This window comes from Elephas maximus, chromosome 12 (assembly GCF_024166365.1).
Source record: "Elephas maximus indicus isolate mEleMax1 chromosome 12, mEleMax1 primary haplotype, whole genome shotgun sequence".
Lineage (NCBI taxonomy): Eukaryota > Metazoa > Chordata > Mammalia > Proboscidea > Elephantidae > Elephas > Elephas maximus.
The window spans coordinates 44,689,600-44,702,460 of NC_064830.1; the positions used below are offsets into that span (position 1 = coordinate 44,689,600).

Sequence of the window (12,861 nt, forward strand, 5' to 3'; positions counted from 1 at the left end):
GTTTCCAGCATTTTCAGTGATTGGTCTAGCAGCTTTCATTGTAAATATCTAAACAATCTCTTCTCTTATGTCCTTGGTTTCCACCATCTCTGCTTGTCTTTTACTACTCTGGTTCCTGGCTGTTACAGAGGAGTAGGAGGAGGAGGTGGAAGACATGCACTTCAGCCCTGGCTCTCTCACTGCCTACCCATGAGCCCTCAGTATCCTCTCTGAGACGCACTTTCCCCTTCTGCACAGTGAGGGTTGGACTGGCCGAGCTCTAAGGCTCCCGGGGGCTCTGGCAGCTATGTATGGATCCCTGCTGAGATTCCTGGGTATCTTTCCTGGCCCTCAGCTTCCGATTCTGCTTTCTTTACTGCCTCCACCTCCATCCATGTATAGGTCCTTCTCTAGTCCTGTTTCTCTTGTCCTCACAGGTCACCCTGGTCTCTGAGTCCAGGGAAGAAGGTGGCACTTTATTCTGGGGCACCTGGTGGGGTGCCTCTCACCAGCTTCTCTTGTGGGTGCCAGAGGCAGCTTCCTGATAGATGTGATACTCTCATAGACAATGGGGGGCCTCTGTGCCCCAAACTTCTCCCCCTGTGGCTCTGCCAGCATGCCCATAGTGCCCACGCCCACACCCAGTCAGCTGAGGTCCTAAGATCTCCCAACAAAAACCACAGAATCAGAGACACCTTGGAGCATGTGTGGTTCGGCCTTCCTGATTCAGGAATCCCCTCTACAATGTGGCGGACTAGAGGTGGCCCATCCTCTGCTCATCCTCTCCCAGTAACAGGGAACACACTACTTCCCAAGACAGCTCTGGTTGGAGAGCTGTGCTTGTTAGCAAGTTCTTATGTTCCTCTAACCCGGGTCTTCCAGCAGTGCATCCTGGTCCTGGTCTTGCTCTTAGGCACACAGTTCTCTTTCTTCCTCCTCATGGAAGAAAGCCTTGGGGGCAGGGACTGTGTGTTAATCCCCCATCTTAGTACCTCCAGTGTCTGCCTGGTATAAAGTATTTGCTCATAAGTGGTTGGTAAATGACTAGAAGGAAGATGGACGGATAGATAGATGGATGAACATGATTTTCTCCTCCAGGCTCTATCTACTTGTCATTGACCACATTTAAAGTCCCTTCTCCATCCTGGTCACCACAAAGTGCTGCCTAATGACATCGTCTCCAACCAGCATGGCAGCAGTGGAGCCTTCACCTCCTCATCTGATTGCTCTACTTCTATTAATACGACCTAGGATTAAGTCAGCTTTTCTTTTCTTCATTGTCTCCTCCCACAGTTGAGTCATACTGAGCTTTTAGTGAGCTCATCATGCCTTTGTGGACAAGTTGCAGTTCAGTCCTGTCTCCTCTAGCTGGCGTAAGAGCAATGAGTCTTTTTTTTTTTTTTTTTTTGAGTTATTTATTTATTTATTAAATTTTATTAAGCTTCAAGTGAACGTTTACAAATCCAATCAGTCTGTCACATATAAGTTTACATACATCTTACTCCGTACTCCCACTTGCTCTCCCTCTATTGAGTCAGCCCTTTCAGTCTCTCCTTGACAATTTTGCCAGCTTTCCTCTCTCTCTATCCTCCCATCCCCCCTCCAGACAAGAGTTGCCAACACAATCTCAAGTGTCCACCTGATATAATTAGCTCACTCTTCATCAGCATCTCTCTCCCACCCGCTGACCAGTCCCTTTCATGTCTCATGAGTTGTCTTCGGGGATGGTTCCTGTCCTGTGCCAACAGAAGGTCTGGGGAGCATGGCCGCCAGGATTCCTCTAGTCTCAGTCAGACCATTAAGTATGGTCTTTTTATGAGAATTTGGGGTCTGATCTCCTGTTCCCTCAGGAGTTCTTTGTTGTGCTCCCTGTCAGGGCAGTCATCGATTGTGGCCGGGCACCAGCTAGTTCTTCTGGTCTCAGGATGATGTAGGTCTCTGGTTCATGTGGCCCTTTCTGTCTCTTGGGCTCTTAGTTGTCATGTGACCTTGGTGTTCTTCATTTTCCTTTGCTCCAGGTGGGTTGAGACCAATTGATGCCTCTTAGATGGCCGCTTGTTAGCATTTAAGACCCCAGACGCCACATTTCAAAGTGGGATGCAGAATGTTTTCAGAATAGAATTATTTTGCCAATTGACTTAGAAGTCCCCTCAAACCATGTTCCCCAGACCCCCGCCCTTGCTCTGCTGACCTTTGAAGCATTCATTTTATCCCGGAAACTTCTTTGCTTTTGGTCCAGTCCAATTGAGCTGACCTTCCATGTATTGAGTGTTGTCTTTCCCTTCACCTAAAGCATTTCTTATCTACTGATTAATCGATAAAAATCCCTCTCCCTCCCTCCCTCCCCCCTCCTTCATAACCACAAAAGTATGTGTTCTTCTCAGTTTTTACTATTTCTCAAGATCTTATAATAGTGGTCTTATACAATATTTGTCCTTTTGCCTCCGACTCATTTCGCTCAGCATAATGCCTTCCAGGTTCCTCCATGTTATGAAATGTTTCACAGATTCGTCACTGTTCTTTATTGATGTGTAGTATTCCATTGTGTGAATATACCACAATTTATTTACCCATTCATCCGTTGATGGACACCTTGGTTGCTTCCAGCTTTTTGCTATTGTAAACAGAGCTGCAATAAACATGGGTGTGCATGTATCTGTTTGTGTGAAGGCTCTTGTATCTCTAGGGTATATTCCGAGGAGTGGGATTTCTGGGTTGTATGGTAGTTCTATTTCTAACTGTTTAAGATAACGCCAGATAGATTTCCAAAGTGGTTGTACCATTTTACATTCCCACCAGCAGTGTATAAGAGTTCCAATCTCTCCACAGCCTCTCCAACATTTATTATTTTGTGTTTTTTGGATTAATGCCAGCCTAGTTGGTGTGAGATGGAATCTCATCGTAGTTTTAATTTGCATTTCTCTAATGGCTAATGATCGAGAGCATTTTCTCATGTATCTGTTGGCTGCCTGAATATCTTCTTTAGTGAAATGTGTGTTCATATCCTTTGCCCACTTCTTGATTGCGTTGTTTGTCTTTTTGTGGTTGAGTTTTGACAGAATCATGTAGATTTTAGAGATCAGGCGCTGGTCTGAGATGTCATAGCTGAAAATTCTTTCCCAGTCTGTAGGTGGTCTTTTTACTCTTTTGGTGAAGTCTTTAGATGAGCATAGGTGTTTGATTTTTAGGAGCTCCCAGTTATCGGGTTTCTCTTCATCATTTTTGGTAATGTTTTGTATTCTGTTTATGCCTTGTATTAGGGCTCCTAGGGTTGTCCCTATAGCAATGAGTCTTTTACCTGAGGACAGGACTTCACATTTATTATGTTTAGCCACCATTTCAGACTGTCAAAATCATTCCGAGAGGGTGGAAACTGCTTTTATTAAACACCTAGCAGTAATAGTGCTCATGTGGTAGGTGTGCGTCATTTGCAGAGTGTAAGCTCTGTGAGGGCAAGCACCTCGTCATCCTTTGCACCTAGTTCAGTGCCTGACAGGCAGTAGGCACTTAGTAAACATTTACTGAATGAACGAATGCACGTCTATCTCATTTGATTCTCACAACCACCTTTCAAGGTAAATAAATACTTATCCATTTCATACATGAATACCTTGAACTCAGAGAGGTGACACAACCTGCCCAAGATTACACAGTAAGTGACTGACCTGGGGATCTGAAATCAGGCTTGCCTGACTCCAGAGTCACTCTACCAAACTGCCCAACAGCTTCTTGTCCTCCACAGGCGTCACAAGTTTGCCTCAAGGCGACAGATGGTCTCTTGGAGGACATTATTAGCCTTTATGCCTCCAGCTTCTCTGATGGGTAACTGTCCCCCAGCCTGGTCTAAGGAAGCTTTGTTGGGGCTGGAGACAGAAGGGTGAGGTGTTCCTGGCTTACAGTGGTTGGGGGGACTGGGGGACTCCAAGGATAGAATAAGGGAGCAGGGAGGGGATCAAAAACCAGCCCAAGATCTCTTTGGCCTTTGAAGATCAGTCCAGGGCAGCCCAGGGGTCTGGGTCCCACTTCCAAACCCAAAGGAGACAGAAGCCCAAGGAGAAAGCAGGCCCAGCAGCTCCAGGCCCCGGCTCTCCCTACCCACATTACACTTACTTGTTGCTGAAGACTTTGCTGTAGTTGAAGATCTGAATCTCGAGCAACTCATTGCTGTCGATGCTGCTGGCCACCGGCCACCGGAACGTCTGGGGAGAGAGGGATAACTGTGGCCCTGGGTGGAAATGATGAGTAGGGGCTGAGGGAGATGGGGGGGCACTTCTGGTAACCTGCCTTCAGCAGCCATGGTGGCCCCTGCAGGGCCCAGCGCTTTTCACCTTGACTCTCATTCAGCCCTGAGAACCACCTGTGGAATGGGCACTGCTGTTCACTCCTCTTTCAGAGATGGTCCTCAGAGAGGTTTAGTGACCTGTCTAAGGCCACATAGTAAGTGGGAGAACCTAGACCAAAACCATGACTTCTGACTCCCATTCCGGAGCTCCTTCTACTGCCTCACAGCTTCTGCCCAACACTTGCGGTGGCCTTGTGAGTAGATGTCCACCCAGGGTGGTGGTCAGGCCCCAAGACAACAGCAAGGACTGTGGGCTGTGAGCCTGTTTCTTGCTGTGTGCTGAGTGGAGTCATCAACTTCTGGCTCTCTCTGAAGGAGTCATCCTGAGCAGCCCAGGCTCGGCCCTGAGTGGGAGCTCCCAGACCCTCCGCCCCCAATCAGGCCAAGCCATCTCTTACTCTGGCAATGTTAACCTTGGGGACAGAATTTAGCTGCTTAGTGTTATCATGGGTCAGGCCCACAGAGGACTGGCCCTGGGTCAGAGCCTGCTGTGTACGGCCGTGTCCCCAACTCACCATTTCTGGATTCACTCTCACCACTCTGTCTTGGTTTCTTCCCTAAATTAATAGTAATGACAAGTGGGATGTTGAGTGGGATATTTCCTGATACCCTAGAAGTAGCAAAAAGGACACCAGGGCCCCCATTCTCTAAAGAGAGCTGCCAGTAGCAGAGCTGGGCTTCCTCATAGGCCTTGCATCACCCCAGGCCTCTTCCTTCTTGAGATGTAAAAGAAGACTGGGGAAGGGGAAGGAGAATGAGTTATGTCCAAAGCGCAGTGTTTTTGTGGCACTTTCCTGGCAGAATAGCTCATAGACATAGAGGCACCTGCAAGAAGGGGAGCCTGGCATACAAACCCTCAGGGGCACCTGCCCAGGCAGTGGCCCTGTTGCTCTGTCCTCTGGGCCTCTCTGGAGACCCTCAGGGCACAGACAGGGCAGAAAGAGCAGCCATGAAGCAGCCTGTGTGCCATGGTTTGATGTGACAAGCATGTGATCATGCTCTGTGGGCCAAGGGGTGCTGTGAAGGGTAGCCAGGGTTGAGCCAGACTGTAAACCCCTCCCAAGGACTTTCTGCCAGGGGAGGGGTGCTCTTCAGCTTATATTTGCCTATGAGGCTGTTCCCCCAGTGGCAGGAGCTGAGGGTGGGTCTTAAAATAGCTGGGCTGGAGCCCATTCTCCTAGGTCAGGGACCTGTGCTGTAGGCAGGCTTTTCTGGCCTCCTGAATTACCCACAGAGATGTCCCATGAGATGACCAGCCTTTGTAGGCCTGCCACAGTGATGGCATCCAGAACCAGGTAGAGTGCTCCAGAGAAGTTGCCACAACCCACAAGGAGGGGCCACATCCATGGCAGAGACCCTGAGCTAGAGTGGGGAGGACTGAGTGAACAGGTGTCCCATCCCCATCCATGTCATGAGCCATGGCGTGAGAACAGGGAGGACCCCAGGGGCAAACAGGCTGCCAGGCTGGGGTAGTGAAGTCTCCGGACTGGACTTTGTGTAATTGAAAATGACCAGAAAGCTAGCTCTGGGGTCTGTTCAAGATGTTGCTGAGAGCCAGTATCGGGGAAGATTCTGACAGAGCAGGTTTGTTTTATTTTTATATCCCACCAAATTCAGGCTGCTCAATAAGCCAGTAATAAACCATAATAATAAGCATTACAGTAAGAGTAATAATGTTGTTGTTGTTGTTAGCTGCCATAGACTTGGCCCCCAACTCATTCATGGTGACCCCATCCACAGTGGAACGAAAGGTTGCCTACTCCTGTGCCATTCCCATGATCAGTTGCGGATCAGACTACTATGATCCATAGGATTTTTACTACCTCATTTTAGGAAGTAGATCACCTGGTGTTTCATCCTAGTCCATTTTAATCTGGAAGCTTTGCCAAAACCTGTTCACTCTCACAGCAACATGCAGGCTTCTACTGACAGACGGATGGTGGCTATGGCCCTTTATAGAGAACTGTTTATTATGCATGGGTCTGAACACTTTAAGACTAATATTTAAGGCCGATTCATTCCATCTTTGCAACAACCCAGTGAGGCTGGTAGTGTATTCCCTGTTTTATAGATAGTGAAACTAGGGCTCAGAGGAGAAATGTGATTCAGAGAACTCTGTAGTTTGTGGCGCTGTGGGGTGGCCCTACGAGTTTGGTGTTTCTGAGGCTGTGCTTCCTTATCTCCCAGACTGGCGACTTCTTGGAGGGCTTGGGCCTCTGGGCCAGCCTGGCTGGTCACTGCCCAGTGGAGGCAGGACCTGTCTCAGGGAAATGGCCTTCATGTCACCTCCTTCAGGGCTGGTCAAGTCCCTGGGAAGTCCCTGACACTCCAGATGGTTCAGCTGGAGCGCAAGAGAGGGACGTAAAAGCAGAGAAGGAGAAGGGCTGGAGGAAGAGCACAGAGCCAGGGCTCAAAGAGGACCCAGAAGGTGAAGGGAGAGTGAGAGGCACCTGAGAGAGCAGAGACAGGCTGGCCGCCAGACCCACAGGCCTCATTTCACAGCTTCTGTTTCTGTTGTCTGGATACCTCAGGCAGCTCAGTGGAGTGTGTGGTTTTCTTAATGAAGTAGCTTTTATTGGGCTGCGGGGAAATAAACCTGCTCAAGAAGGCCCAACTCATTAGCCATGGTGTTGAGGAGAGAGGGCTGGAACATCCGCCAAGATTTGCTTTCCTCAAGATGAAGAGGGGCAGGGGAGGCTGATCTCCCTGAGGGCCTGTGGGTGGGATTTGGGCATTGGAAGGAGAGAAGGATTAGGAGAAAAACGAGATGACTCTGGAAGGGGAGCGGCTGTGGAACCATGAGATTAATTAGGTAAACAGAAAGGCAACAGGGGAAGTCATTTTGAAGGAAAGTGTTATGCTGGGGAAAAGGTGCCCAAAGAGGAAAGATATCTGGGCCTTCTGCTTGCTCATTGGCAGGTGCTGTTTTTCTGAACAATTGGGAAGCCATTTATTGGCTCTTAATGGTGGCGTAGTGGTTAAGTGCTACGGCTGCTAACCAAAGGGTTGGCAGTTCAAATCTGCCAGGCAATCCTTGGAAACTCTATGGGGCAGTTCTACTCTGTCCTATAGGGCCACTATGAGTCGGAATTGACTTGACGGCACTGGGTTTTTGTACTGGGTAATGGCTGACGGGAATAAGAAGGCCATCCTGTGGACCAGCTTGCTGAGTGGAGAGTAGAGGCCAGGCAGGGGCAGGAAGGGAGGGAGCCTCAGGAGCCCTGACTGGAGATGAGAATCCAGGGAAGCCTATTTGAATATATGGCTTGGTGCCCTTTCAGGAACTTGTCAGCCGAAGGGAGCACATTGGGTTTCCAGGACAGAGCCTCCAAGGAGGCTCTGTAAATACCAGAGCAGGGCTGATGGTCTGGGGCCATTTCTTAGATGAAAGTCCTTCTCAGAGGCTTTCAGATGAGAGAAAACACCAGTTTTTGAGTGAGTCAGATAAGCTGCTTTTATCTCTGACTTCCTCCCCACCTTACATATTCCTTCCTTCCCTCACTCTTCTATCTCCTCTGTTTCCTACCAACACCATACATTTTCCCTCACTACTCGTCTCTGTTTTGTTCTGCTTTCCTCTCCTCACGACCTCCATTTTATCTTACACCAGTCTCTCTCTCTCTCAATGATTCTTAACACTGACTGCAAATTACAGCCACTCAGGGCGCTCTTAAAACCCCCAAGGCCTAGACTGCATTTGAGACAGATGAAATTGCATCTCTGGGGTGGCATCCAGGCATTAGTATATTGAAAGCCACCACGCAATACCTCTGTGCAGCCCGGTTTAAAGGCCACCACTCTAAGGGAGGGCCTTCCTAGTGAAGGTCAAACATCAGTGCCCTCCCCCTATACCCACCTGCCACGGTCTGCCTGCCTCCCACCCCTGGGTTTGAACCAGCAGAGACCTTGCAAAGTGTACCCTGCTTCCTGGCTTTAGGGAAGTGACTTAAGGATGGGGATTTGGGATCCAGGAGTATCCCTTGTTACTCCCATTTGGCCTCTTAGAAGCAATGGCCTGTGCTTTGGTATGATGGATTTTTGTTTTGAATTTTCCTTGGTTGTTGTTATTAGGTGCCATCAAGTTGGCTCTGACTCATAACGACCCCATGTACAACAGAACGAAACTCTGCCCGGTCCTGTACCATCCTCACGATCATTGTTTTGCTTAAGCCCATTGTTGCAGCCACTGTGTCAATCCATCTCATTGAAGGTCTTCCTCTTTTTCGCTGACCCTCTACTTTACCAAGCATGATGTCCTCCAGGGACTGATCCCTCCTAACAACATGTCTGAAGTATGTGAGACATAGTCTCGCCATCCTTGCTTCTAAGGAGCATTCTGGTAGTACTTCTTCCAAAGCAGATCTGTTCGTTCTTTTGGCAGTCCAGAGTATATTCAATATTCTTTTCCAACACCACAATTCAAAGGCGTTAATTCTTCTTTGGTCTTCTTTATTCATTGTCCAGCTTTCACATGCATAGGAGATGGTTGTAAACACCATGGCTTGGGTCAGGCGCACCTTAGTCTTCAAGGTGACATCTTTGCTTTTCAACACTTTAAAGAGGTCTTTTGCAGCAGATTTGCCCAGTGCAATGTGTCTTTCGATTTCTTAACTGCTGCTACCATGGGTGTTGACTGTGGATCCGAGTAAAATGAAATCCTTGACAACTTCAATCTTTTCCCCATTTATCATGATGTTGCTCATTGGTCCAGTTGGGAGGATTTTTGTTTTCTTGATGTTGAGGTGCAATCCATACTGAAGGCTGTGGTCTTTGATCTTCATCAGTAAGTCCTTCAAGTCCTCTTTACTTTCAGCAAGCAAGGTTATGTCATCTGCATAATGCAGGTTGTTAATTTCCTTGGCTGTTTCCCTCATTTTTACTTCTCCTTTGTTAAGAAATCTCAATGGCTCCTTCACAGCTTCCAGAAATAGGTACTGATTCTTCTTCCTAGCGTCCAAAGTCCTCCTTGCTGTGGCCCCTGCAGCATTTCCACCCCAATCTCCTGTTGTTTCCACCGTACTTCTTTCAGCAAACATCTCACGAGCTCTGGGTCGGCAGTGAGCAGGACAGGTGAGGCCTGCTCTCATGGAGCCTGAGGGTCAGACCACTGGTTAGTTCTTACAAGAGATTAGAGTCCACTGTATTGTCTCTACTCTGAGTCTGAGTCACAGACTTGAGTTTCTAACTCTGGCTCTACCACCAGTTAGCTTTGTAACCAGAGGCCACACTTGTCGCCTTTCTGTGCCACAGCTTTCTCATCTGTAAAATGGGGGTGACAATATCTACCTCACAGGGTTGTTGAGAGAACCGAATGATCACACAGGCAAAAGGATTTTGTAAGTGATACAGAACTGCAGAAATTGGAGGCATTGTTCGTTTGTTTTTTTTCCTGAAGGGATTCTGTACGCTTCTGTGGCAGACACTTACACATTTTCATTTGTTTTTGTTGCTGAAGGAATTCTGTGTCTGTGGCCAGCACTTTCACATTGTTTGTTTGTTTTTTCCTGAAGGAATTCTATACGTGTCTGTGGCTGACACTTGCACCTGTCTGACTCTTCATCCTTCTCTCCCCTTTATCCATCACTTCTGACCACCTCTCCTGCCTGCCGATTTCCCATTTCTCTTTCACTGCTTCTTCTTGGCCTGGTGTCATTTCTCATTGTCTCCACCCTTTTGGTCATTTCTTCCTTTCTACCAGTGGGTTGATGTGTACACATACGAGCAGAGAGCACAGCAAGGCAAGATGGGAAGGTTTGGGGGCTCAAGAGCTCTCCCTCAGAACTCAGGGAGGCTGGAGGGGAAGGGGAGGAGCCCCTGTAGCACCTCTGTCAGGCCCCAGTTCACCACACACCTACCCCAACACATAACATTATTTAAATTGTGAAACATATTTGAAGGGCAACAGCTTCTGGAGAAAGCTGTATATCTGGGTAGCATGGAGTACTTTTCAGAGCACTTTTCACTAGTAGCCAAGGCTCACAGTAACACGGCAAAGATGTGCTTCTCGCACAAATAGGAAAGTGGAAGGTGGTTGGTTGGTGGTGGAGGTAGGTTTGCACTCAAGTCTCTGGATGCTTAGACCAGGGTTTAATTTACTACACTGGATGTTCTCCTGAGGGCAGCGACCCTCCTTCTAGGTTGTCAGCACCAAAAACATTTGTTTATTGAGCGCTAACCATGTGCCAGGCACTGGATAAGCACATTACATATGTTATATAATCTAATCCCCACTTTACAGGTGAGGACATGAGGCTCAGAGACAATTTGCCCAAAGGAGTTTGGCTAGTAAGTGGTAATAGAGCTTAGTAGCTGAGAGAAGAGCCAGATGCCTGGGTCCAAATCCTGGCTCTGCCACTAGCAGCATTTGGACCTTGAGCAAGTTACCTAACCTCTCAGTGTCCTCGTTTGTAAAATGGAGATGTCACCTAACCCACTGGACCCTGGCACTGGGTAAACACTGAGTAAGTATCAAACAATGCTGCTATCTAGTCCCTGGGTGGTGCAAACGGTTAATGTGCTCAGCTGCTAACCCAAAGGTGCCTCAGAAGAAAGGCGTGGCAATCTATGTCCAAAAAATCAGCCACTGAAAACCCCATGGATCACAGTTCTACTCTGACACACACGAGGTTGCCGTGAGTCAGAATCGACTCTACAGCATTTGGTTTTTAGTTCTGTTATCTGGGATGTCTACCTGCCTCCAAAGCCAATGCATTGTTTCCAGAAGGAGCCACACAACCCCTCATCCAAAGGTAGAGCCTATTTCCCTTCTCTTTGAATGTAAGCTAAGGTCTCTGGGTGGCACAAATGGTTTGTGTTCAACTACTAACCTAAAGGTTGGCGGTTTGAACCCAGTGCTATGGAAGAAAGGGCTGGCAGTCTGCTTCTGTAGAGATTACAGCCAAGAAAACCCTGTGGAGCAGCTCTACTCTGTAGTACATGGGGCTACCATGAGTTGGAACTGACTTGATGGAAATGGCTTTGGTTAGTTTTTGGTTTTGATTTTAAGCTGGCCCTTTAACTTGCTTTTACTATTTGAATGCTGTAGAAGTGATGCTTCCATTTTCGCTCTGTTAGAAGTCAGCTGCCATGTAAAGACGCCTAGGCTACCTGCTGAAGAGGCCATATGGAGAGAGCCTTGCAGGACCATGAGGAAGGCCCCAAAGTCCCCTAGATGACAGCTAGTACGAGCTGAGCTCCCAGCTGGATGCAGCTAACACCATGTGGTGCAGAAGAACTACCCAGCTGAGACCAGCCAACCCACAGAATCATGAGCCATAATAAAATGCGGGCAGTTTAAGTCACCAAGTTTTGGGGTGGTTTTTACACAACGGTAGATGACTGGGACATTCCACCGTGTTATCTGTGCCTTTCTCTGAGTGTTGGACTCTTGTCAGGGAGGCTTATGAGTGGTGGAGTGCTGGGCTGCACACCCTGGGCCTTGCCTTCCTCCCCCAGCTGTCTTTGCTCCCTCTAGTTCCTGTTGGCCTCCAAGCAGTCCTCCAGGACAGCCCAGCTGACAGGCTCAGCTTTTGTCTTGTTCACTGAGGTCTCCCTGGAACCTGGCACAGGGCGTGGCACAGAGTTGGCATTCAGCAAATGGCCTTGAAGGACTGAATGGAGCTGTAACACTGCTCCTTCTAGCACCGTGAGGTCGGGCAGGTTAGTTCCCCTCTCCACACCTCAGCTTCCTCCTCTGTAAAACGAGGGTGAGGGTAAGAGTACCTGCTTCTTGGGGTTACTGTGAGGATGATAAATCACTCAGCATAGAGCCTGGAACAGAGTAAGTGCTCAATCAGTATAAACCCAACCCAAACCTACTGCTATCCAGTCGATTCTGACTCATAGCAACCCCACAGGTTTCCAAAGCGGTAAATCTCTACAGATGCAGGCTGCCATGTCTTTCTTTCTTGGAGCTTTCGGTTAGCAATCGATCACTTTAACCACCGTGCCACCAGGGCTCCTATACATCAATCAGTCTAGTTGTTTATTATAATAATTGGTGTTATTGTTGCTAGTCCAGGAGCAGGGCAGGGTCTGGCAGTCTGTGGGGGGACATTGCAGGGACTGCAGGGGTCTTCTGGGATGGCCGGCTCTTCTCCAGTTGATGCAGCACCAACACGCTTCTCTTGCTGCGGCCACAACAGCTGAGGGTTGTGTCTTCTCTTTCAAGAGGTGTCCTGAAAATCGGTGCCCTAGAGACTGAGCCAGGAAATCCAGCACAGCATTCGTCTGGAGCCCTGTTCCATCTTGGGCCACAGACCCTCCTGGGGTGTGTGCCCGGCACTGCCCAGGAACTCAGGCATTAGCTGAGCTAATGTTGCCACTCCAAATGTCATGAGCCATCAAGCCCCACGCAGGGCAAATGCTGGGTGTGCCAGGCTCTGTATGTGGCACTGGGGGGGGGGTGCAGAGATGCAGGGGTGTTTCTCCATCCTGCAGGAGCTCATGGCATGGCTCTGGAGACACACGGACCTGCAGTTGCAACCTGTGCTAAGAATGTCAGTAGAAATAAGGTGCAGGCATTAGGGACCAGGGGAGGG

At 48.6% G+C, this 12,861-nt stretch overlaps 1 protein-coding gene across 1 annotated transcript in view; it reads right to left on the reverse strand.

Annotated features, from left to right (window-relative positions):
* Positions 1-12,861, reverse strand: part of OTOF (otoferlin) — a 125,756-nt gene that overhangs the window by 73,112 nt on the left and 39,783 nt on the right. The window contains exon 4 of the mRNA XM_049903170.1: positions 4,090-4,178. Coding sequence (XP_049759127.1) covers positions 4,090-4,178 — 89 coding nt within the window. The remainder of the gene's footprint in view (positions 1-4,089; positions 4,179-12,861) is intronic.